The sequence below is a fragment of the Hyposmocoma kahamanoa genome, unplaced genomic scaffold (assembly GCF_003589595.1).
Source record: "Hyposmocoma kahamanoa isolate Upper Pololo Valley unplaced genomic scaffold, ASM358959v1 77, whole genome shotgun sequence".
NCBI classification, from domain to species: Eukaryota; Metazoa; Arthropoda; class Insecta; order Lepidoptera; family Cosmopterigidae; genus Hyposmocoma; species Hyposmocoma kahamanoa.
Window position 1 is genome coordinate 340,520 of NW_020653926.1, and position 24,616 is coordinate 365,135.

At 36.7% G+C, this 24,616-nt stretch overlaps 2 protein-coding genes across 3 annotated transcripts in view; one reads left to right on the plus strand and one right to left on the minus strand.

Annotated features, from left to right (window-relative positions):
* The window catches only part of LOC113232694 (zinc transporter foi), a 97,535-nt gene extending 78,488 nt beyond the window's left edge, over window positions 1-19,047 (minus strand). Inside the window, exon 1 of one of the 2 annotated variants that reach the window (XM_026467468.1) lies at window positions 18,906-19,047. The gene's annotated coding sequence lies outside the window, so the exon portion shown is untranslated. Of the gene's footprint in view, window positions 1-15,106; window positions 15,488-18,905 lie in introns of those variants that run through there. The other variant, XM_026467469.1, reaches the window with a different exon arrangement.
* A 184-nt stretch (window positions 19,048-19,231) lies between these two features.
* Window positions 19,232-24,616, plus strand: part of LOC113232687 (AP-3 complex subunit sigma-1) — a 12,064-nt gene continuing 6,679 nt past the window's right edge. Inside the window, exons 1-4 of the mRNA XM_026467460.1 lie at window positions 19,232-19,426; window positions 20,654-20,745; window positions 21,897-22,008; window positions 23,831-23,911. Coding sequence (XP_026323245.1) covers window positions 19,358-19,426; window positions 20,654-20,745; window positions 21,897-22,008; window positions 23,831-23,911 — 354 coding nt within the window. The 5' untranslated portion in view covers window positions 19,232-19,357. The remainder of the gene's footprint in view (window positions 19,427-20,653; window positions 20,746-21,896; window positions 22,009-23,830; window positions 23,912-24,616) is intronic.

The following is a 24,616-nucleotide window of genomic DNA, read 5'->3' on the forward strand; positions in this document are numbered from 1 at the left end:
AATTGTTTATTGAATAACGTATTGTACAAACGAATAACCAAGGACTAATTATGCGAATAAATGTAAAATATAACACATATATTTCATTTCATCATTAATCCTGTATTTCAGGTAAAAAATACTAATTATACAGGTGAATATATGATGATTAAATTATAAACAAAAAATTATTGAAATATAAACAAAACAATAATAATAATTAAACAACGAAATGCAAATAAAAATACTATATGGCCAGTTTCGCGTTTAATTTATTGTACAAAATTGGACCTAGAAACACAAAAAATCTGGAAATAAACACGTTTTGATGGTACAATTTTGGGGCAGACAATATCTTTCCGTCTTTTGTTAGTGTTTTCAGTACTATATGGGAGTGCAATGTGCTGTTTGAGAACTGTAGACTTAATAAATAATTGCTTTACACGGATTATACAGAAGGTTAGTGGGGTAAAGGAAAGGGCGGAAGGTCGAAACCTTTACAACCGCTCGCTAGGCTCTCTCAATGGTTAGTAATGAAGTTTTAGCAATACCACACCAAGATGTAATGCAATATGTAATAACTGATTGACATATGGCATAATAAACTTGCCCGATTATTTTAAAATCAGCAAAAGCGCGTAGTTTTTCAAACACATACATTAGCTTCCGGATTCGAACGCTTAGTGCTTCGATATGGTGCTTAAAAGAGAGGTTATCATCTATTATAACACCTAAATACTTTAATCATCTGTTATAACACCTAAATACTTTACCTTGTTAGTAATAGCAATGTCTGGACACTCGCACAGGTTGTTAGTAGTCTCCTTACAATGGTGAGCATAAAGTTGTGTGCTAGTTATAAAAGGCTTTGGTTTTCGCATATAGAACTGCATGAAACTAGTTTTATCCGTGTTTAGTGTTAATAAATGTTGCTGGAGCCAGTTATTTACGACATTGAAAACTCGATTCCTTATCAGAGTTAGCAGGAAAAAGCAGAGCAGTATCATCGGCATAGGATATGATCTTCCCACCATCTAATTCTAGATTACAAAGGTCATTAATGTAAATTAGAAACAGAGTAGGGCCTAAAATACTTCCTTGGGAGATGCAGTACTCTTGAGATCAGAACTGAAAACGTTACCAATTTTGACATATTGGGAGCGGTTCTCCAGATAATCTGCAAATAATTTTAGCTGTATACCTCTTATACCTAGGGGTTCAAGCTTCTGCAAGGATAGGATGGGTATATAAACTGTATCAAAAGCTTTCGCTGGGTCCAGAAATATCCCCACTGTTTTGTTACCCTTGTCAAGTTCCCTTGCTAAAAAATCCGTAAGGTGATGCAGTGTCAGATGTCGATAATTTGGATCTAAAACCGAACTGTGTTTTAGATAATATGGATTGTTTCTCCAAATACAATACAAGTCTATTATTTATAACGAAATAGGTCTGTAATTCGTTATTTGATCTTTGTTACCAGATTTATATACCGGGACAACAACAGCTTTTTTTTAACATATAGGAAATAGTCCTTATATCAGAGATATTTGCAAAATGAATGTAAGCGGTGAAAGTAGGATGTGCCTGAATTGTTTTAGTATTTTGTTTGATATGTTATCATGTGGTCATGATAACAATTCTACTCCTACTTACGACGATATGGAAGATATGGAACTTAAAAATTTCTAGAATCAATTCTGGGAGGATCAGTTTATCTTTGCCACGTGCACTTGTTGAATTCAAACAGACTACGGTTATTTCTTACAAAATTCCTTAAAATTTACATGACCTTGAAGAATATTTGCCGGAGTTGTCGTCGCTTTAGGTAAATTTTACCGGTTTAGTTCCCTTTTGAAAGCTAAGCAAGATCTTGCTCAGATGTAACAAAAAAACGGACACGCCAGCTGTTTCGCTTCCTCATTCTTAATACGTACGGCAAAAGAACTGAAACGCTCTTGGCATCTTGTAGCAATTCAAGGCTAGAGTGAATAGACATTTTTTTGACCAGCGCGTACCATCGTAGGTCACATCATTTTGCTTAACATCAGGTGCGATTGCGGTCAAGTTTCTATTATACGTTAGAAAAAGTTACTACGAAAAGGGATGATGTATTAAATAAATGAGCTAAAAGGTTTGACTACGTTGTCAATAACGAGCCGAACAAGTCGTGCGCCCAGAGATAGGTAGTGGATTAAAAACCGTTCAAACCGCCCGAATTTTAACCCAAAACGCCGAGTTTTATTCCACTTCTGCCCAAAATCGTGGGTAGAAACGGCGAGTAAATTTCATATTTATTAGACGTTTCGATATAAAAAAATATTTTTTGGATGAAATAGAGGCATCTCCAGAGTGTGTGCGTGTGTGCGTTATATACCTATCTTACAAACCAGTGAATTCTCATTGCTAAGGATGCATATTACGATTGAAGTGCATATGATATAACGTTTTTTGTATAGATTTATTTCAATGCTTTTTCAAATGGATCGATTCAATAGAAAGACAAATCGAACTGTCCAGATAAGAAAGCAATAAAGATCTTGTAATAATATCATTAAATTTGAACAAAACTCAATTGACAACAAATATTTAGTTGTAAATAGTTTTCTCCCTCGATTTCGGGTATTAATGGGTTTTAACCCGATTTAAATGCGGCATTAATAAGGCGCCGGATTAAAATCCGGCCGCTTGTCCATCTCTGCGTGCGGCCTGGTGGTAAGCGCCACGCCTACCCATAACAGTTGTGTCTTCAAATAAGACGTGTCACTACATACAAAAATTTTTGCAAAAGACTGGTACCTAAACTAAGCATAAGCTTGTTATATAGGATAACAGGTCTCTCACCATAGACAACTTTCTCTTTCTCTTAATACTATGATAGCAGAGGTTAAAATTTCTTAATACTATGATAGCAGAGGTTAAAATTAAGGTTAAGGTTATACAATAGTGAAAAAGAAAACAAAATTTAAATCTATGAACTAACTAAACTAACAATACACACAGTTTGTAAACTATGCGTGTGTTTATAAGTGTACGTTTGTGTGTATGTGTGTGTGTGTTTGTGCGTGCGTGCGTGCGTGCGTGTGTGTGTGCTTGCGTGCGTGCTTGCGTGCGTGGGTGCGTCCGTGAGTGCGTGCTTGTATGTTTGTGAGTAAAGGGTTTTGTATACTAATAACTTAGGCTTTAATAATAAGAAGTTCCTCAACTTCATTGTAACTGCATAAAGTCGACTACCTCTGTAGTAGAAGAATCTTTGCGCAAACGAAGTTCTAGCGCTATTGTGTTCGGAACTAGTAAAGAGTCTTCGATTGGTAGACACAGAAGAATTTGTAGAAGGTGGAGTGATTGAGTGTTGTAGCATTGAAGTTAGAAGCAGGTACAGTTGCCGTACTGATAGCACGTTCGCTGCCAGATATAGTTGCGATGTAGGAAAAACTCGGGGTTTTAGGAGTACAACCTTCAGCAAACATCTTCGAGCTCGTTCTAATGTTATTCGATTGTTTTTAGTGGTTCCCCCCAACACAAATGCAATAGGTAATTACTGATTGTACTAGAGCTAGATACACATTTCGCAACGTTTTGCTATCAGTGACTTGTGTAAGGTGTTTAAAAATGTAGACGAGTTTCCGAATTCTTTGAGACAAATTTTGAATATGTAGATAGAAAGAGAGATTGTTATCAATAGTGGTCCCAAGATAGCGCATGGTTTGTGTTTTGTCAATACTTTTACAGTTGCAGGCAGTGGTTGGGGGAAATGAGCATGTAATAATATGTGTAACGTTACACGTACATAAGTTATCATTTTATTGTACTCTAACATTTTATTGCGAAATTACAACTCGTTAGAAAGTACCTGAGCCCGGCAGTGTAACGTATTGTTATTGTAGGTCGAGGAATAACACGTAATAGTTAACATTTTTGTTCGCGTCTGTTGTGTAAATGAAAGACGATCTGGATGACATCTGACTTTTTATTAATATTTTCTAAGAATACCCACAACATCTGCCCCTTAACCAACTTACAGATATACCTTATGTAACACTCCTTAAAGCTAACCCAGCACCAACATGTTAAAAGTTGTTATAGATAAATTTTAATTAAGTACATATCAATTCCTCCTTTCTTATGCGGAGAAAGGAAATTAATACATAAAAAGTAGAAAAAAAAAACAGCGATGATACCTACTGATAAAGCAAATTTGATCGTTATTTTCTAAACGTAATCATGGGAGAGTGAGATTCCACAACTGTATCATCTAGCGAGCCTACTGAAGAGTAGTGATCAACATCAAGTGATGCTTAATTTTCATCATAATCGACATAATGTGCTTCAGTGTTTTGTTTAAGGCTTCGCGACTGTGAGTTTTCTGGTTCACATTTTGGCTCACATTGGCTTATTGTTTCTCCTTCTTGATTGCGCGTGAAAAAATTGTATCTTCCTAGCGTAACATTCCATCTGATTCCAAAATATTCGTCAATTTTTTTAAGTAACGCTTTGACGTCATCACGATCACTTTCACTTTCGAATGTAAACGTTTGGTAAACATCAAATCCGTCCGGCCCTATCAAATTGATAAGTAAACTCGACTGCACAGCCGATTCCTCCTTGTGCACCCCCGATGCCTTAAGGAACAATGCAAACTGCGTCTTCCATTTTCGCCATGCGTCAGTCCGGCTGACGGGGCTTGGCAGCCGCGCGGCCACAGTCGGAACTGAATTTGAATGGCTCCAAACTCAGTTCCGACGGTGGTTTCGCGTGTTCCATAACAATATATAAACTGTATTTGATTTTTCACAACTACGAAACACTTTTTTGCACCAAACGAATGCCGAATTACGAAATAACTTAATTTATTCAACCACCGCTGCCACCATGTGTAAATGAAAGACGATCTGTATGACAATTGACTTTTTATTAATATTTTCTAAGAATGCCCACAACAGCGTCTGTATTCCATTTTTTTAAGAGCGCTCATTGGACGAGCGACCGCGACATATTGAAGCTTCTCGATGAACCCGTTTTTTGTGGTCATCACAACTGTTGGTGATAGAGGACAGACCAAGGACAGTCATAACTGCATCTCGCCTTGTTCGCGGCGGACCTATATCAGTTGTATCAAAATTTTCCGTTACGTGTCTTATTACGCGTTGGAATAGAATAAAATTAATTTGTGTACAATCTTTTCTCAACTTCCAACGTAATTGGAAAACTTTTAAATACAGTTAAAAAGTGTAATCTCGCACCCCTATAGAGTAAGTGTTGAACAAACGTATATTATATGTGTTAGGCAATGTTTAGTCCCAAGTTAGTGCTTGTCCGCAGCCTCTTGGTTGTGCATTCATAAGCGCCTTAACAATTTTTCAAGGCAATATTTTATTGCCTAATCATAATTTTTTAATGCTAATATTTCATTGTAACTCGCTGTATAAGAAAAAGAAATGTAAGTCATTCCGTTTCAACTTTGTAACTCCGCTCTGATAGTGAACACCCACACCAAGTGCTTTCGGCTTCTCCCTATAATATTAGGTGCACATAGTAAAATGGGTTCACAATTAGCGGAGGTTCTCCAACATATTCTCACTGTGGACATTTATTCACAGGGTATTATACCACGGCTAGAATAGCCACTGTCGTCGTTTACGACCATATTGCACCGTTCCAGCCTTCCTACTTGCCTAGGGGTTCGACGGAAACCACAACCCACTGACCCGGCGTTCCCCGTTACGTACCAGAACCCCGGCGCTGCCTTATAGGGAAGACCACGCAGCCGCCACCGTGTCTAGGGGATACCGAACAACGGAAGTGAAATCAGATTAAAAATTAGGCCCTTCGAACCACGATTTATAAATTTTTAAATAAATACATTTTATTTATTTGTTGTTGGCAAATCGTATTTAATTTACCACATCCTGGGTACTAACGTCACATATGTTGTGGTTTAAATAAGAGGAAGACTTGGTGTTCCGAATACAAAAAGTTATATATTTCGTTTTAGCAACGTTGAGCGTTAGGGAGTTTGCTGCTAGCCAGTGACTGACTACATTTAATCCTTGTTGGATACAGATGCGAACACGCCATCCCAGGAGTCACCATAGAATGTAAGTGTTGTGTCATCCGCGTAAGCAATTATTTTACAATTTGGTAATTGGAGTTTACAGATCTCATTTATATAGCATAAAAAGAGGGTGGGGCCAACAATACTACCTTGCGGGACACCATGTGTAATAGGAAGCTCATCACTAAGGTAGTCACCAAGTTTGACACGCTGAATTCGATTTGTCAGGTATTCCGTCAATAATTTTAACTGTGTTCCTCTAATGCCAATCTTTTCCAGCTTCCCTATGAGGTTTTGCATTGAGACCGTATCCAAGGCTTTTGCAAGGTCAATGAAAAGAGTAATGCACTTCTTACCGCTGTCAAGCTTTTTAACTAAAAAATCTGTAAAATCGTGAACCGCATCATCCGTAGATATGTTTTTTCTTAATAATAAAAATGTTTTTGTTTAAAGCCATACTGAGCTTTCGCAAGAATGTGTTTGGTTTCAAGGTAGTTGACAAGTCTTTTATTGATAACACGCTCAAAGACTTTAGACAAGGAAGTAAGAATGGAGATGAGTCTATAGTTATTGGCCACGGATCTATCTCCGGCCTTGTAAATCGGATGAACAATGGACTTTTTTCAAGGCATCGGGAAAAGTACCAGTGATTATGCAGCGGTTTATGGGATTGGTGAGTACTGGAGTAATGAAGTGTGAGATCTTTTTTAAAGCCTTCGTCGGAATACCGTCCCACGCTGGAGAACAATCTGTTTTAAGAGTAGAGATAGCCCTTTCAGTCTCTTCATGATCCACTTCAAGGAAAACAAACGAATGCAAGGGTATACATTCAGTATTCCAATAGTTTTTGAAAGGGGTGATGTTAGTCGGAATATGCGCTCACGCAATGCACTCCTCCTACCGCAAAATGGCTTTTGGTTTCGCAAATTAGAAAAGCATTCAGTTAAATACAAGTTTTCATAAATAAAAATTATTATTCTGCATTGCTAAATGAATACCCTCCGCACTACCAACAAAAACATCTCAAACAAAATGCAGTAATGCACCGCACATCCTGCACTTAAAAAGCACTAATGAAATAATAGTTATATATAGTTAATAGTTGGATAAATATGATAATATTCCGTTTGAGTGGTTCTAACGTTTACCATGAAATTACTCCTTAAAGTATAGTTTATAAACATTTATATTCTGGGTAAAATTAAAAAACGCTACTTACGGTATGTTTTCAATAAATAAACACCGAAATCACCAGCCCAAACAATAACACCCACCATTGTCGTGACGTTTGAAGTTGAAGTTGTTGTGTAGTTTTGAAGTTGTTTATTTTTTTTAAATGACAGATCCAGGCATTAAAAACTTTATAGTTTGCTAGAGTAGTTACCGACATAGCAATTAATATTAGTTCTTTTACCTGTTATAACTTCGATATCCGATAAATCGGTATAAAATCATCACCGGCACCTTTAGGTGTGGTATGCGTCTACGGCTGCTTGTATCGCGTGAGCGAATATTATCGGCAAGCTGCTTACTTACATCGGCAAAAAATCTATTGGTGGCATTAGTGGAAGATTGCGATGAATCACCAGATGCGAGTAGTTCGTGAGGGAATTCTTTCTGCTTTTGTGTATTGGTAAAGGATTTTATGGCAGTCCATACTTTTTTGGAGTTATTTTTAGCCATAACTACTTGATCCCGTTCATATTGAAGTTCCAAATTTTTAAGGAGGTTGTTGCACAAGTTTCTATACCTCTTCTATGTTAACTTAAGAGTTTCGTTATTAGGTTCTTAATTTTTTATGCACAGAATCTCTATTTTTAATACATCGCAGTAAGCCAGGACTGATCCATGGTTTTATTATAAATTTACTTCTAGATAATTTAATTAATTGGGTATTATTTTTAATAATATTAATAATCATTTCAATTAGTAAATTTGTGGCTTTGTTCAAATTATTTTCAGAGAGGTTTAAAATCTGTATTCCTACATTCTGTGACCATACCTTCCCAATTAGTTTTACGAGATATGTTAAGTCCCGCTTCTCTACGAATGTTGAAAACCTTTATGGCTTTTGAAGCTACCGCACGAAAGAGGGAACGTATGCTAAGGCGGAACCAGTCTCTCAGATTCTTCAATCACGAGGTTTACCTCCTGCCACGACCACGCTGTCCTTGGATTTTCCCCTGAATTATTAGTTGAATAATCCGGTATATATTGCCCCTCATTACGTGGCCAAAATACTGCAGCTTCCTTTCCTTTACAGTTCTGAATATTTCCAACTTTATTCCCATAACGAAGAACTTCAACATTGGTGACCTTTTGCACCCACTTTTTTTTGTCCTTCGCTGTCAGCAAGAGGCTGCCACCATTCACAAATGTACTTACAAATGTACGCCACTTTTGCACAGTCCAATGACATACGGCATTTTGCCTTGGGGTGTTTGTCCTGCAGAAACGTGCGATTAGGGTAATTTAAAATCCGGGCCCCAGAGCATCTTTGCGGGATAAGTATAAGGAAATTAACATTGTTACACTAGCGTCACAGTAGATTTATGAAAATAGTAATTTCTTTATTGAAATAGTGACAAACATAACATTAATACGAGGTATAAAAATAAACTAGCTGTTCTTGCTAGTTGTCTTCACAAAGTTACAAAATAATTTAAGGGGCAATGTATACGCTTCTATAACAAGAATCCGGTTGATATACACAATTTGCCATTCACGAGGTTTAAAACTATAATGAAACAAAACTTTATACTAAAGGTTATTATACAACTTCTGCGTACTTGGATGACAAATCCGTGGTAGTAACCCGTTTAGCTCTTGGAGGTAGTCTTGATCTTTGATGTTTGAAAAAAAAAAATGGAAATTTTGAATGTGTACAAATGTTATTTATAAAGAGCAAGCCCTAGAGTTTCTTGCTCATTCTTCTCAGGGGAGTCTGCCTTACGAATGAGCGGTAGAGTTTAACCAATATGACGATTTCAAATGTAATAACGCTTACCTATGAAATAAAGATTATTTTGACTTAGAAATGAAAGCAACATTTGTCTCCTCACTAATACATTTATATATAAGGTCATAATTTATTAGCTGACACCCTTTTAAAGGCTTGTTTCGTACGAGAAATCAAACAAGTTTTGTTATCCAATACCTCAAGAGATGAAAACAAATTACGTATTTGCATAGGATTTGTTCATGCCTCCTCGACCAGTATGTTGAATTTGAAGAGTTGAATTTATTTGCAATGGCAAATGAGGATGTCAGTAGGAAATGCAAAAGGGCTTCAAAAAAGTAGGAGGTTCTCAATTCCATTGTAATTTTTTGTGTTGAATTTTACACTATTTCCGACATTTGTGAACCGATTTCGAATATTTTGTTGGAAAAGGGGTACCTCAGTAGTGATCCCATTCCAATTTGAAGAAAATATGCCACCTCTAAGTGTGGCAAATTAGGGAAAGAAAACGGTTTACTGAATTTCACCCACTTTCTGTAAATGCTTATTAGAAATATGCTAAAGTAAACATAAATAACACTGTGAAACCACTATTTTTGATTCACTCAAGGCAGTTCTCTAAAAAGACTGGTGAAGATGTCCACTATAAAGATATTATTAATTTATCACGTACAAAGTTCTCTATCACTATGACGTAAAATATTCGTTGCGCAGGCGTCATTTTATTGCGCGTAGGTCAGGCATAAACGTAATAAGTTTATTTCTATCTCTGCTATAGACAACACACCTTTCTGAACTAGCTATGCGTGGATTTTCTGTACCAGTAGCGATGGTTCTCGTCAGAGACATAAAGTAATACAGTAATCTGTAATGATATGATGACCAGGATGGAAAGAGGTTGAACGGTTTGGTGACGTATACACACTTCGTAACTCTACAGTGGATCAAAGGATACAGCAGCTCACGTGGCAATGACGCGGCAGATGAAATGGCCAAGAAAGTGTCGGAGACGGACGCTCCAGGACTGCATCCCTACCAATCGTCAAGAATAACCTTACACAAAGGTACCAAAACTTCTCATAACAACACCTGGACAACTCTTACGGTTTGCAGACAGGCTAGGGAAGCACTCCCAATGTTCAACGCCAGGCTATCTGGGAAATTAAACTCAAAAGGCAACAGCTTCGCACTTTAACCGCCCTAACGGGTCGTGGTCCATAATTAAGCCTCTTTTGAATACGTCTGTGAAGAGTGTCTATGATACCTAAATTGAAAAGGAGGAAGATACAGCCACACGTCCTACTACAATGCTCCGGTGTGGCCAACCATCAAGGCGAACCGATACCTTGGAGTGCCAAGGTCGTTCCCCGAAGTTTTCAGCAGACTCAGGAGGAAGGTAAGATTTCTGGAGAAGCCTGGGTAGCACAAGGAGGACTCTGGACCTACCACAGGCAAAACAGGTGCCTAGACCGCCGAGTTTCGGACACTAGCCCGTAACATCACCATGACAAAGTGGTCGACAGTAAAAATTTATAAAGCGAATGCGAATTGAAATGTGGGAAAAGCACCTCGCCGTACGTATCTCGATCAGATTGAGGAAGTCCTTACAAAAGGCCAGGTTAAAAGTGCCAAGAATAAACGAGCTTGTATAAAGAGACTGATGGTAATGGGGGAGTCCTCCGCCAACCCCATAACATTTTCAGTAACTTTACATCTACATGTATGACATGCTTGACCGTTTTCTCAGATTAGGCAAATAAACACCTATAAGTTCTCGCCAAAAAGTAAAAAGGTGTCCGCTGAGAAAATTATCTCTTTCCCTCCTATAAAAAACGACCTTGTCCCGTTTCAATTACGCAATTTTATATGGCAGGTCAACTCTATTGAGATCGAGTCACGAAAGAGTTAAAACATTAGCAAAGCACAGGCGCAAGCGAGATAGGTAGATTGTCTCATTTCGGTAATGGCATAATTTTCAGAGCCCTTTTTACATTAGCTTATTGTAATGCATTTATAGCCAGCTGATAAGCCAGTGCAAGGAGCTATAGTCCATTTCACACACAATTTTTACGTTACATGCATACATAATAACTCAACCTGATTACAAAAAGAATTGGTAAATTTGTTACAATGTAGCAAAAACAAACAACATTTGTTGCAGTTGTAATTTTAAGTAAAAATTACAGTATATTAAGTAGATACAAAATGAAATTATAAAGACAAAAATAAATTACACCAACTACTTGATGCGTAAAACGGAATATTTATCCATAGAGATTTACACCAAGGAATAGATAAAGCGAATCAGCTATTACGTATCTTGCGTCATACTTGTGTATACACCTTGTATGTGGGTATTTTTCTTTCGTTTTGAGCCTTGTATGATGTTTTTGAAGTAATTCTTCAAATTTAGTTACGTTGCTGTTGATTTTATGCTTTGTTGTCGCCTTTTTATTTGGTTGTTGTGGATTTTTTATTTGTTGTGCAGTTTTTTAGCAATTTCAATAATTCCAAAACTTTTAATTTAGTTTATCATTTGTCATTAAATTATTGTCTCTAAATCTCTACGTTACAAATTATCTCGATGAAACATATAAATCGATTTTTCTTTTCGTTTGATTTTACATCACTAGGTACATCTCTAGAAATTTCAAACCACAAACGTCAGCGTACTCATGCCATGTGAAATACATGAGACGTGTTAGTGGTCGGCCTAACTACCGATAGATGGAAGAAATGCGCGAGTGGACAGATGGAACTGAGAGACAGACTGATGAGACAGGGTGTCATGGGTGTCATCCGTAAAAAGTCGGCGTCGCTACTGAACAGAATACGTGTCAGCCCCAGCCACCTTAAGACAATTGGTGGAAGGATTGACTGTCCAGTGAAGCGACAGTTATACAGTCTACAAACTCTCTTATACAATGTAACTACTAACATAGTTTTAAGGCTGTACCTACTAATTTTAATTGTATCATGGTTGTATAGATGAAACAAAAAAAAAATGGAGAAAGTACTCCGCGCCCTGCACGCAGAGAATTGGGAGGAGATCGCACAAGACAAGGTCACGCTGGCGCCAATTCGTATCGGATGCTAAGACCCACTTCGGGTGGCCGAGCCAGCGGTGTAAGCAAGAAATGAACTTACTTACAATACAGTTTTTTGTCATTGAAATGTTTAAGATGTAATAAAAAACATTTCATTGATTACTTTTTAACTGCTATTACGAAGTACTAGTTATCGTGATTAACCACACTTTAGTTAATGCGCATACGATGTAGTTATAATAACCGTAACAAAAGTTGTTACTACAATCAAAATAAATTGTTACAAATTGATGTAATTGTCAGCCAATTGCCTTTTCATTGCAACGAGAATGAGAACGTTGTGTATTGAGATGGCAGAGCAGGGATCATAATAAAGGATATGTCAAAATACTTTTTGTATTTCACATCATTTACATAAGAGTTCCTCCTGTAGTAGAGCTCTTTGTGAAGTCCGTCCAGGAAAGTTCTGCCACCTGACCTATTTCTGCCGTCGTTCCGGTTTTGTAGGGTGCTGGTGAAATCACAGGCATATGGGACTTGTCAAATTTGTCTCAGAGCGATAAGCGCAGTCGCAGTGCCCCTAAAATCTTTGCGATTTAACACAACACGTGCGTCCCGTCATTCAATATCTTTAAAAAAAGAGTGTGAGTGACGAAATGTGTTAAATGAGGAGGTCCCGGGTTCGATTTCCGGTAAGACCTACTTTGTGGAAATGATCTGGGTGTTTTGGGTAGTGTTCCCAGAGGCAATTTAATTTGGTACTCATTCATCCCTAGTCTGTGACCAGGTCATTGGTGTGGTTGTCTTTTTAAATTCATCTTTATAAAAGTGTTATCAGCGATGTGCGACTTTGAATGTTACTAATACTAATCATTCGCCTAAGTCGAGTCCAAGCAGAATCATTCGTCTAGATGTAGGAACTACTCGGAACCGTTCACTATTTCCATATCAAATTACCCGTGTCTCCGTTACATATAAGGTACTTGCCGTATATCAGAGAGGGCTAGGCAGAAATGCTTTAGGAATCTATGGATTAGTAATTAATGATCTTTCTGATCATTAGAATACGAAACTTTGTCCAAGAAGCTTGGCATCCTTTCCAATGCGAGGCATTACTTCACACCGGGAGTTGCTTCAGCTGTACCAAGCACAAGTCCGGTCGCGTACGGAGTACCGTCGCCACTTATGGGATGGATCTGCTAAATACCAACTGGCCATCTTGGATTCAATCGAGAAGCGTGGCAAGAAGCTTATAGGTGACTCGGAATTAGTTGAGGCGAAGCTACAGAACCTTGAACACCGCCGTAAAGTTGCCTGCTTATCGGTATTCTATAGGGCAGATCACGGAGAGTGCGATGGAATAGCATAATTTGATCATCGGGGGACTAGCCGTGGGCTGGGATTCCACCTCTATGTTGTGGATATTCCCAGGATTCGCATGAAGCGTATCGCTTCCACTTTTATATGGCGAGCGGCTAGAGAGTGGAATTCCCTACCTGCGGACTTATTCTCCGATCCGATGTGCATTAGTTAGGTCGACCTCATCATCACTTTCCATCAGGTGAGATGGAGGTCAAATGCGCACTTATTTTTAATAAAAAAAAAACTAATTTGTCAGTCGAATGACAGGATTAGTAATTATTAAAGAATCGAATATCGAAATGATTAGTACTCCCGCAACGCTATTGTCATCTGTATAATGATACAGTTGACCAAAAGTTGAAACTATTGGTGAGAGATGACTTACTTTGTTTCCAGTTTTATACATATAGATTTTTTTAACATGTAGATTTATACACTTTATTTCGTTGTTATTGCGCATGAGTGGCATTTATACCCGACGAGCGAAATCGCTTTTTTACATAAGAAAAATATCTGAAATCGTTGAAATGTTGCTTCTTCGTAAGGTTTTAAGCTTTTCGCAGTCATGTACATTGCACGGCACCTGCAGCACAACTGCCGATTGCTGGTGTGCAGCTAGTCGGAAAATAGCTCTTGTGACTGCGAGGTTAAGTTGATATGAAATTAGATAGTGAAAACCTTGATTTGTGGTTAGCGCTTTCTAACTTTCCACGGCTAAATTGCAATGTAAATATAGCTGCTATGTGGGTCATCATAATATGTTAGACCAGAGGTGGTCAACGTCTGTTGCCGGCCGCAGTTACAAATTAAAACCCGTGTATTGTGGTCAAAATGTTTTATTGACGCCTTACGGCGTCATTGGCGTATCAGCCAAGTTAATGTAAGACGCTTTAAAGCGTCAAAGGGTTAAATATTAGCAGTAGAGCTCTTTATGTACTTCTGCCGCCAAGCACTAATGTCAGCATTTTTGTGTTCCGATTTTGTGAGGGAAATTACAGGCGCATGAGACTTGCTCAGATGTTTTCGATTTAAAGCTCTGAGTGGCACTGCAACTGTTATGGACAGGCATGTAGCTTACCATCATGCGCACGACTTGTTCGTCCCGTCACTTGATATTATATTAAAAAAAAATTACTTATATTGAATTTGGCTAGAATATAGATATGACGCATTTTCAACCTTAGTTTCCACTTACTTTTACCTGAAACCTATTTTTTATTAATTGTAAATTGTTTACCGAGTCACTACACGGTCAGTTGAAAATTATTTTCCACTCCGTCAGTTGGAGGTGATATTGACGTACAGTTATGCAGTTTGTAAACAACGTCGAGTGTATCACTAAAATACAATTCACTTGCTACTTATACAAATAAACTAATACTGACTACTATGTACGTAGGTTGTTTTGAATAATTAAGAAATTATTTTGTTAAAAACGTGGCGCAGGGTGTGCGGCATAGTTACCTATTAAGCAACAGATACATCACTCTCATAACAAATCGAAAATACCTACGCTATAATAGCCTCCTAAGTCTGACTAATGACACCAGACGCTCACTACGAGGAAAAAGGAACCTAAGGACGCGCTCAGAGAGGTGAAAATAACGTTGCCCGCCATGTGCAGCCGTGCGGAACCGAATGCTCATAAATAAAAGACTTGTATAAGCGCTTGTGTCGACGTCGATAGACTCAGTGGTAGGCACTTACCGCATAACCTTGAGCAAGTGACGTAGCCCTGGTACAGGGTCTTAGGGGACGCCGAGAGCCGCTCGCGACACTTCCAAAGAGCCTGCATCACTCGCGGTGTAAACGAAGTAAACGGGCTATTGCTTCCCAACATTATAATTTACACCTGAATTTCCGATCACTGGCGAATATAACTATTTGGAATAGACCTGTCGTCCAATATGAACTTCGGCAGATACATTGAATCCATGGCCAAAAATGCTGTCAGGAAGCTTGGCATTCTTTCCAAGGTGAGGCGTTACTTCACACCGGGACAGTTGGTTCAGCTGTACCTAGCACAAGTCCGGTCGTGTGTGGAGTACTGCTTCCATTTATGGGATGACTCTGCTAAATACCAACTGGCCACCTTGAATTCAATCGACAAGCGTGCCAAGAAGTTTATAGTTGACTCGGAATTAGTAGAGGCGAAGCTGCAGAGCCTTAAACACCGTCACAAAGTTGCCTGCTTAACGATATTGTACAGGATATACCACGGAGAGTGTGCGATGGAATTACATAATTTGATTCCGCTTCCCCTTTCTATAATCGGGGGACTAAACTGGGCTAGGATTCCAACTCTATATTGTGGACATTCCCACGATTCACGTGAAGCGTCTAGCTTCCACGTTTATATGGCGAGCGGCTAGAGAGTGGAATACCCTACGCTATAACTTGGACCTTCACTTCTTTAGAGAAAAAAATCTGTTATGTTAATCTTAAAATAGTTAAATAGGAGCAAAAAATTAACATTGACCTCATATTTCACCAAGAAATCTAAGTTAATGACTTTAACATTGTTACACGTCAATGTTGAAACAAGTTTTTTAACTTATAAAAATAATTTAATAGGTTAAACAGAGGAATAACTGAGAACTATAACTTTACAACACGGTTAAGGTCAATATATTTTTAAATAGAAAATCATAGAATTAATTATGTTTATGATGTCACAAATATATTATTGTAAATATTAACTTGATTACCTTCATGACTCAGTGGAAAACTCTGAGATCCACATGAGATTTTTTAATACCATTGTTTATTAGGGGCTTTGGTCATTATTGAACATGTCAGTCCTAATAGTAAAACAATATATCAAGAAAACACTTAATAGAATCCAAACAGATAAATCAAAATACTACCTAGACATTTGTATATATGTTAATATATACAAAATCTATTTCATACTACAACAGTACTATTTGTTTTTGCAGCAGTATTTGTTGACTCAGATAATACGGATTGGAACCGTCCATCATTAAATCCTCCAATAAACACTACACCAACTTAATTTTTGGCCAAGTTCTGTTTTTATTTTGTTTTATTTTTTCTTTCTTTATATTTTTTTTGACAAAATTAGTTTTGTTTGCTTTTTTCGAAGTTTGTTCTTTGGTTCTTTGTTCATTTCTCACAAAATTCGAGGAGCATTATATTAGTAAATAAATATGGCTGTTTACAAAGATGTAGAAGTAAATGACCAAATTACCGGAAAGTGCGCGAAACCGGATTCATGCCCTAGTTTGCCAGCCTTAAAGATGGAATATTTTGTTTAAATTTAAATGAGACCACTACTAAGGTACCCCCTTTTCAACAAAAAAAAAGAATCATACAAATCGTTTCACAAATGCCGCCGGAGTTATCGCGTAAGATACATACAAAAAAAAAGAAAAATGAGAACATTCTGAGAGTAGTTGGTGACAAACAAAGTTTGGCATAGTGTTCATTGGAGGTATCGAAATGTACCAAAACCAACCTACTTATGCCAATAACCACACCCTGACGGGTTCCATCCACATATAGCATGAGCATGTTAAGTTATACAACTTTGTTTCAAAAAGTCAATGTGTAGTTTGCAATGCTGCTGTATGTACATCCGCAGGAATTCCACACACCTCACAACTAGGAGAATTCACCTTCCTCATGAAACACAAAAATTTATTTAATGTAACATGCATGAGATGTGTTATACCCAAGTGAAAGAATTTAAAAAAAAACAAAATTCAAACAACTCCTACGTAACTTACAGAAAACAGATCCTCAATTGTTTTTTGATATTGCTACTAATTCTAAAGATAATAATGGTTAAAATCAGTTGTATGTTTGACATATGACCTTCAGTTTATAACATGTAATTAACAGACATTGTAAAAGGTTAAGTATCTAAGCTTCCAGGAAATAATGCATATAAAGTGGATAACATGGTCTTTGAAATACAAAAATCTCAGTATCGTAGCATAGGAATATGGGTTGTGGCTACATGTTGCTTTTGGAAAACTTGTGAAGTTCCCAGCCCACATTGAGACAGTGTGGCAAAGTACAGTCTAAACTTCTATTTTACTTTTATTTTTGATGCAAATCTGCTCATAATCATCCAACTGATCACATGATTATATGATGAAAAAATAAAAAAATAAAACTTTTTGGTACAAACAGAAATTTTATCAGCCAAAAATCCTGGCGCCCTAACAGTGTTCTTTTTAGCGTCTATAAATTCCCGCAGCACACAAAGAAATTCAAGAGAAAACTCCACAATAACACTTAGGGTCAAAATTGCTTAGAAATCCTCATCAGAAACAGGTTGTCTTTACTCTGGCTGTCCAGAATACAAAGACCATTTAAACTCGTCCATATTGATCTTACAAGCTTATGTCCAAGGAGGATTAATGGAAATAGTCAGTCAACTTTTAAAAGCTCTGTTTCCAGAAGTGAAATGAGGGGTTGACATTTTTCTTCAATTAAAATTAAGATCTATACTACACCAAGAACTTTTTAACTAACCCACAGATTCAATATAAGTTCTCAAGGTAAGCTCAGGGCTTATGAGGCATTCCCAACACAACCATAACTTTGCTTAATGGGAACACCTCATCTACGATGTGTATCAAATGTAAGAAATAAATATCTTTTTATTTTAATAAGAACCAAGTCTCAAGTAATTTATCATGCCATAAGTATCAAACATATTAGCCCTGGGCATTACCAAGAACACTCAGCTTTAATTTAGAAAACTTCATAACCTGAATTCCTACTGGAAATAGAAAACAAGACTTCTTCATCTAGCATCAGCTAGGTCACTGAGGTCATCAGATTTATAAATAAACAATTCTTAAAAAATGTTAATAATATAATTGATTGTAGCATAAGTACACAGTTCATTATATCTAAATAATCACCCAAGTGTGTATGGCCAGTTTGGAAGAATAATAATTGTTATTGGTGCACTAATTACTGTTTACAATTTGTATTTAAAAACAATGTATTGTAACAATGAGCTTCTTCTCAATGAAAACTGCAACAAAAACGACAAATTTTCCACAAGAAAAAAGTCTATTGAATAACACACTCAGAGAACAAATTTGTTTAGTAAATAACTCCTTGTGTCTGTCAGCTGAGAGATGGAAAAACATTTACCATAAGTAGTTAAGTAAGGTAATTTAGACGACAGGAACAAATATTTAGCACATTTCCTAGTCGCATTGGTGGTAAACCCTGTTTACATCGAAATCGATGTTTAAAAACATTCAAGACAACTTAAAAAGGAGATTCCGGCGTAACTTTAACGAAAATAACGTATCATTATAAGTCTCACGAATGTGCGAAGTACATTTTAAATTTCAATGATATTAAGCTATTATAATCTGTTGCACGGTCGGAAACGGTTAAAAGGCGAATCGTCAAGTATTATTAGCCACATGATACCACGGCAAAACGCGCACAGCTTCCAAATAAAGTCAACAAAGTAAAGAAAAATGACATGTCCACCATTCTTTCTAAAACTGACCTGTATCTCCTCCAACGCGTCGGCGGCGCTCCGCTTCGGTCCCATTCAAAAGGTAATTGAACAAAAAACACTGACAATAATAAATAAAGTTTATTTCACACAATAATCATTCAGTTTTTTGCGATTTTTCTTTTATGACACACAGAGAGCAATGAAGCGCAACGCGAGCGAGTTCACACTCTAATCTAATGGTGTTGCCAATTTTAATTTCCATTTTCTGCCATAGCTCCAATACCATTTCTTTAAATATATTTCCGAACGATTAAAGAATGTTCTTGTCACCAAAAAATAATATTATTTCTGAACGTAAGAACTGTCAACAAAATAATTTTCATTGATTTTTAACGATTCCACCCGTTAATTTTTATCAAATCAAAGCTTTATTAGGTCGCATATTAAATGTATTAATAGTTTAATTAGTTAGTGCCATTGTTTACAAGCAAAGCTTAAAAATGATTAAGGCTATTTTAGTGTTTAACAATCATGGAAAGCCGAGACTCTCAAAATTCTATCAATATTTTGTAAGTGAAAGTCGATATATGTGTTCATGTAGCCTTTTATAACTATGACATGATAACATGCTATAATTATTTTATATGTATAATGCTTTTTGCTACATTTTAAATGTGATAACAAAATTTCATCAAATCATATGTTGTGCATAAACATGCGTATGTAAACAGAGTTTAAAAGCTGGTTTTAAAAAATTTTTGAATTATATATTAGAATATGAAATACTCTGTAAACTGAGCTGCATAACATAGCAAAATTATGTAGGTTTTTGAACGGGTGAACAGTGATTATAATCTAAATCAAGATATTACTATAGCAGCATGCTGCTGGCCTCATAATATTAATGTGTATAGACAACCGCTGTACTATGAGTCTGGGGCCTACTCAGAAAACCCAGACCAGAGTCAATTAGAAATCTACATGCGTTTCCGAACTTGTTATGGTACCTTTGACCAAATAATGTTCAGAAACGCATTAAATTCGGTCAATGTTTTTAAATTATGACATTTTTGAGACAACGAAACTTTTTCTTTTCCTGTTAAGCCATGTTCTTGTTGTTTTGCACCCTTTGTGTAATAGATAAGACCACATCTACGAAATTATACCTTTGTAGGAGAGATTTTTAAAGATTCTACTAATGAAATTCGTCATTGAAGAAGTCGATAACTTTTTTGTGCTTCAATAGGAGAGTAATAAAATTATACATATACAGGGTGTACCAAAAATACCACGACAGAGCGACACTGTGGGTAGGTGAGCTCTATACCTATCAGAAAAAATAATTTGACCTTAGTAGTCTTTGGTTTTGGAGGTGTTGGCAATTTTTAATTTTTTTAAATTTATTCATGATTTGTTTTTCCAGGTTTTTTTCACATTTTATGATGTCTCAGTAAAATATTAATTGCAGTAATTAATATTTTATTGAGACATCATAAAATGTGAAAAAAGTTATTAATTTGGTATACTACGTACCCTTGTAAAAAAAGTGCCAATATATCAAAAACCAAAAGACTTTTACCAAGGTCAAATAGTTTTTTCTGGTAGGTATAGAGGTCATCTACCCACAGTGTCGCCCTATCGTAGTATTTTCGGGACAGCCTATATACATAATTTGTTTCATGTAGTTTGTATTATTGATGATAAAAGTACATGTTACTTGCGGTTTTATTACACCAATGGCACAAACTTAATTATTTATTTAATACAACACTTAAAAAAATCTAAAAATTGTGCAGAATGAAGATATGCAGCAGCAGATTATCAAAGAGACCTTTCAGCTGGTGTCCAAGAGGGATGATAATGTTTGCAACTTCCTTGAAGGTGGCAGGTATGTTTTACTTTATGTATCTTGACTAGGGCCTGGAATATACATATACATATAATAAATATATTAATAAATAAACCCGCACCTCTAGAACATTTGAAGAAATATATTGAAATATACATACAAAATAAAAAATGTTATTCAGTATGAGTCAAATTTAATCCTATTTGAATCAGCAAAAAGTTCATATTGCATTAAACCATTGAAAGACACACTCATACTAACAGCTTGCTGATGTAGTCATTGTTTCATATATGTAGTATGCCTGCCTTCATTTTCATCTTCCAAGGGGGAACACGGCGAACAATAACTATATACAAAGTGTATATGGAAATAATTTATTATTTCATAATGCAGAGTGAGATTGTTATATTCCTGTTTTTAAATTTTCTTTGATAACATCAATGAGTGTGATATGTTATATGGTAAGTTTTCATTAGAGCATGTTTTGCGCGTAATTATCGTCATGAACTAGATATTGGAGGAGTTCACATTATATACTGTAATGTAGTATTAATATTCCAAACAATCACACCAATTGCCTGGATTCAAACTAGGGATTTCCCTGTACTATGAGTCCCAGAGCAATGGAATTCACTCGGACACTTCCCAGATCACCTAGACTAGAACCAATTTAGAATAGTTCATTTCCCAATTTGGTGCTTCTGGGAATCGAACCCGGGACTTCCTCATGAATTGTTTGACCACTAAGGTTGTTTGGGCCACCGATGTCATCTACAAGAAGTATTCCTTTTAAAAATTATTAAATTAATTATAATAAGTTAATTAAGTGGCCAAGGGTTCACTCACACATACCAAATTACACCATCAGAGGCACAAGAAAAGGGGATAACCCCAACCAGTATATGTATACCAGAATGGTTGTATTTCTTGATTTTTTTTTTGGCAAATTTATGGTACTATTCTTTCGAACATTTCAAAAAGGGTTGTTGTTTTTGATTATGAGAGCAAATTTGTTTCACATCTGTGACAATGGATTATTTCAATTAAGATTTTTGTGACCTTTTTGGCTTTGGTTTGCTTTTGGTGAGTGGGTTTGGGTTATTTTATTAAATTATGCGAGTGATGTCAACGATTTTATCTGACTTCTCAATGACGAGTGTAGTTTATTTTGTATTATTCTAAAATTTCAGTCTGATCGGGGGCTCTGACTACAAGCTGATCTATAGACATTATGCCACGCTTTACTTCGTGTTCTGTGTGGACTCGTCAGAGAGCGAACTTGGCATTCTAGATCTTATACAGGTAAATAATTTGACCGAGGTTTATAATTCCTTAAATTGTGATCTAATTTTGAATATTATCTTTTAATAATCTACAAGAGCGGTAGTAAGTAGATCAGTTGAACAACTGTCAGTACCGAATCCTAGTGGCAACATGTACAGACGGCAGCATACCCAGCTACACATTGACAGATCCTGTTCCGTTGCACTGGAAGCAATATTCTAACAAAAGCGTGTAGTTTGATGTGCTGTTGACTGTACATATGACTTTAACTTCTTAGTTACATGTACTTCTAAACATTTAATCAATACGTGTCACTATCAGAATGAGACAATTAGAGATCTTTCACTGTTGTTATTAGTTTCGAGTGAAATGTGCAACTGAATATTACCAGCTCTTTTAACACGTGACACTTAGTTGGTACTTGGTGTAACGGATTGGTGTCCGCAATCCGACGTTAAGGCGCCTCGTGCCACCCTAGTTCCTCCAGGAAGCTCCTCGGTTAGCTGAAGACTTTGGAGAGCGACCTCGGTTCTCCAAGGTAGTTTGCCTTGTAATTGGCCACGTCGGAGCACTGTAGTAGGATATGCGCAGCCGTTTCCACCCCCCTCCGTGCACGCTCTGCATTGAGACTGCTCTGTGTAACTTTGTCGTGAACGTTTATTTTATCGTTGAACGACTGTCGTGTCTAGCTGTTCTCAGTAGATCGTGACGACAGTTTATCGGTTCACGACAGTTTATCGGTTCACGACAGTTTATCGGTTCACGACAGTTTATAGGTTCACGACAGTTTATCGGTTCACGACAGCCGCCTTGTCGTTTGCGCGACAGAATCGTTTGAAGCTGCTATTATCTGTCATCATATTTTTATCGTGACGTTCGATTTATCGTCAGACGACTCATAATTTACAATATATGAACAACTAAATTTAAATATACAAACGACACTCTAAACTGCACGACTATCTGTCGTGACTCCCTAACACTCAACGACGTTGTATTTGAGATTTTGATATATGTACATGTAAAATTTGATATGAAAATAATATAAATATGGAAAAAAGTTAATTCAGAAAACAAAACAATAGAGTAAAGACGAAAAACAATTAAACATTCCTGCTTTAATTTGGTTCCTATCCTTTCATATTTTATTCAGCACCGCTAGTGACATCTAGCGAGAGATTTTAGAACCTTCTCACCGCAACCGGTACTTTTACAGATAGAGAGAAGCTAACGTAGGTGTCGCTTTTTGATCTAATGTATTATACTATTACTTTTTTATGAAACATACTACAGCATAATCTTTCTTTAGGTTTACATGAAACTTATCACTATTGATATAATTATGTTTAAAAACAAAGTTGTTCAAGTGACGATGATGGGACGAACAAGTCGTGCGCCTGATCGTAAGCGACACGCCTGTTCATAATAGTTGCAGTGCCTCTTAGGACTTTCAACGGCAAAGATCTAAGGGACACTACCACTGCGCCTGTCGCCCTGAGACATAAGTTGACAAGTCCCATGTAACTGCTTGGCAGCAGACATAGGGAAGGTGGTAGTACTTCCAGGACGAACTCGAAAGCTCCTTGTGGAAACAAGGAGCTCTAAAACTACCAACGAACTAGTTCAAAGATGAAAAGAAACGGAACTAGTTCAGTTGACGAATTGAACTAGATCGGCTGGAAGAACCGAGCAGTACATGTCAATGTACACACGCCAGCAAATCAAGCTACACATTGATGTATCTCGTTCCGTTGCACTGGAGGCGATTTTCGAACAAAAATGTGTAGTCTGGTGTGCCGTTGTCCGTACCTAGTACATTTAATTACTTTATGAATTTCAGGTATTCGTGGAGACGCTAGACAAATGCTTCGAGAATGTGTGCGAGTTGGATCTCATTTTCCACGCTGACGCTGCACATCAGGTGACTATATTCAAAATGAGCCGAGTAAGCCAGTTTTTAAGCAATTAGTCGGCAACTTCATGTTGGAGTCTCAATCTGCTACACATTAGTCTGACATTTGTATACATATATTATATGTGTACGTTGTGTATATTGTTTATGTTTGTATATAGTTATGTTTTATATGTTATATACCATACTTATTTATAAATTTTGATTTATTTGTGCGTTATTTATCTGTTATTATTTGTCATGCTTTATTCGTCTTTCGTCTCGAATAGTTTATTATATATATGTATATTTTCTCAACGTTACGAATTTCATACTTACATGTCATGTTATACTACTCTTCGAAAAGTGAGCGTCAGTATACAAAATAATGAAGAATTAATTATATAATAGTAAGTCATAGTACAAAATAGTGTACATATATATACAAATCAATGTAATGTGTGTAAACTAACAATGTCAAGTGTAGGTACTGTTTATAGGAAATGCCAATATGGGTTCTTAATAACCAATAAATGTAAATTAAAGTAATAGGGGTTAAAGTATGAAATTGCCGATTTGTACTGAAAGTCTAAATTGTTTATTTTTTAAATTTTTAACAAATTTATTTAATCAAAATAGTTGCCATTATTATCTATACATTGCTGCCATCTAATGGGAAGGTTATTAATGCTCCACGACAACGCGAGACCTCACACAGCACGAGAAACCATTTTG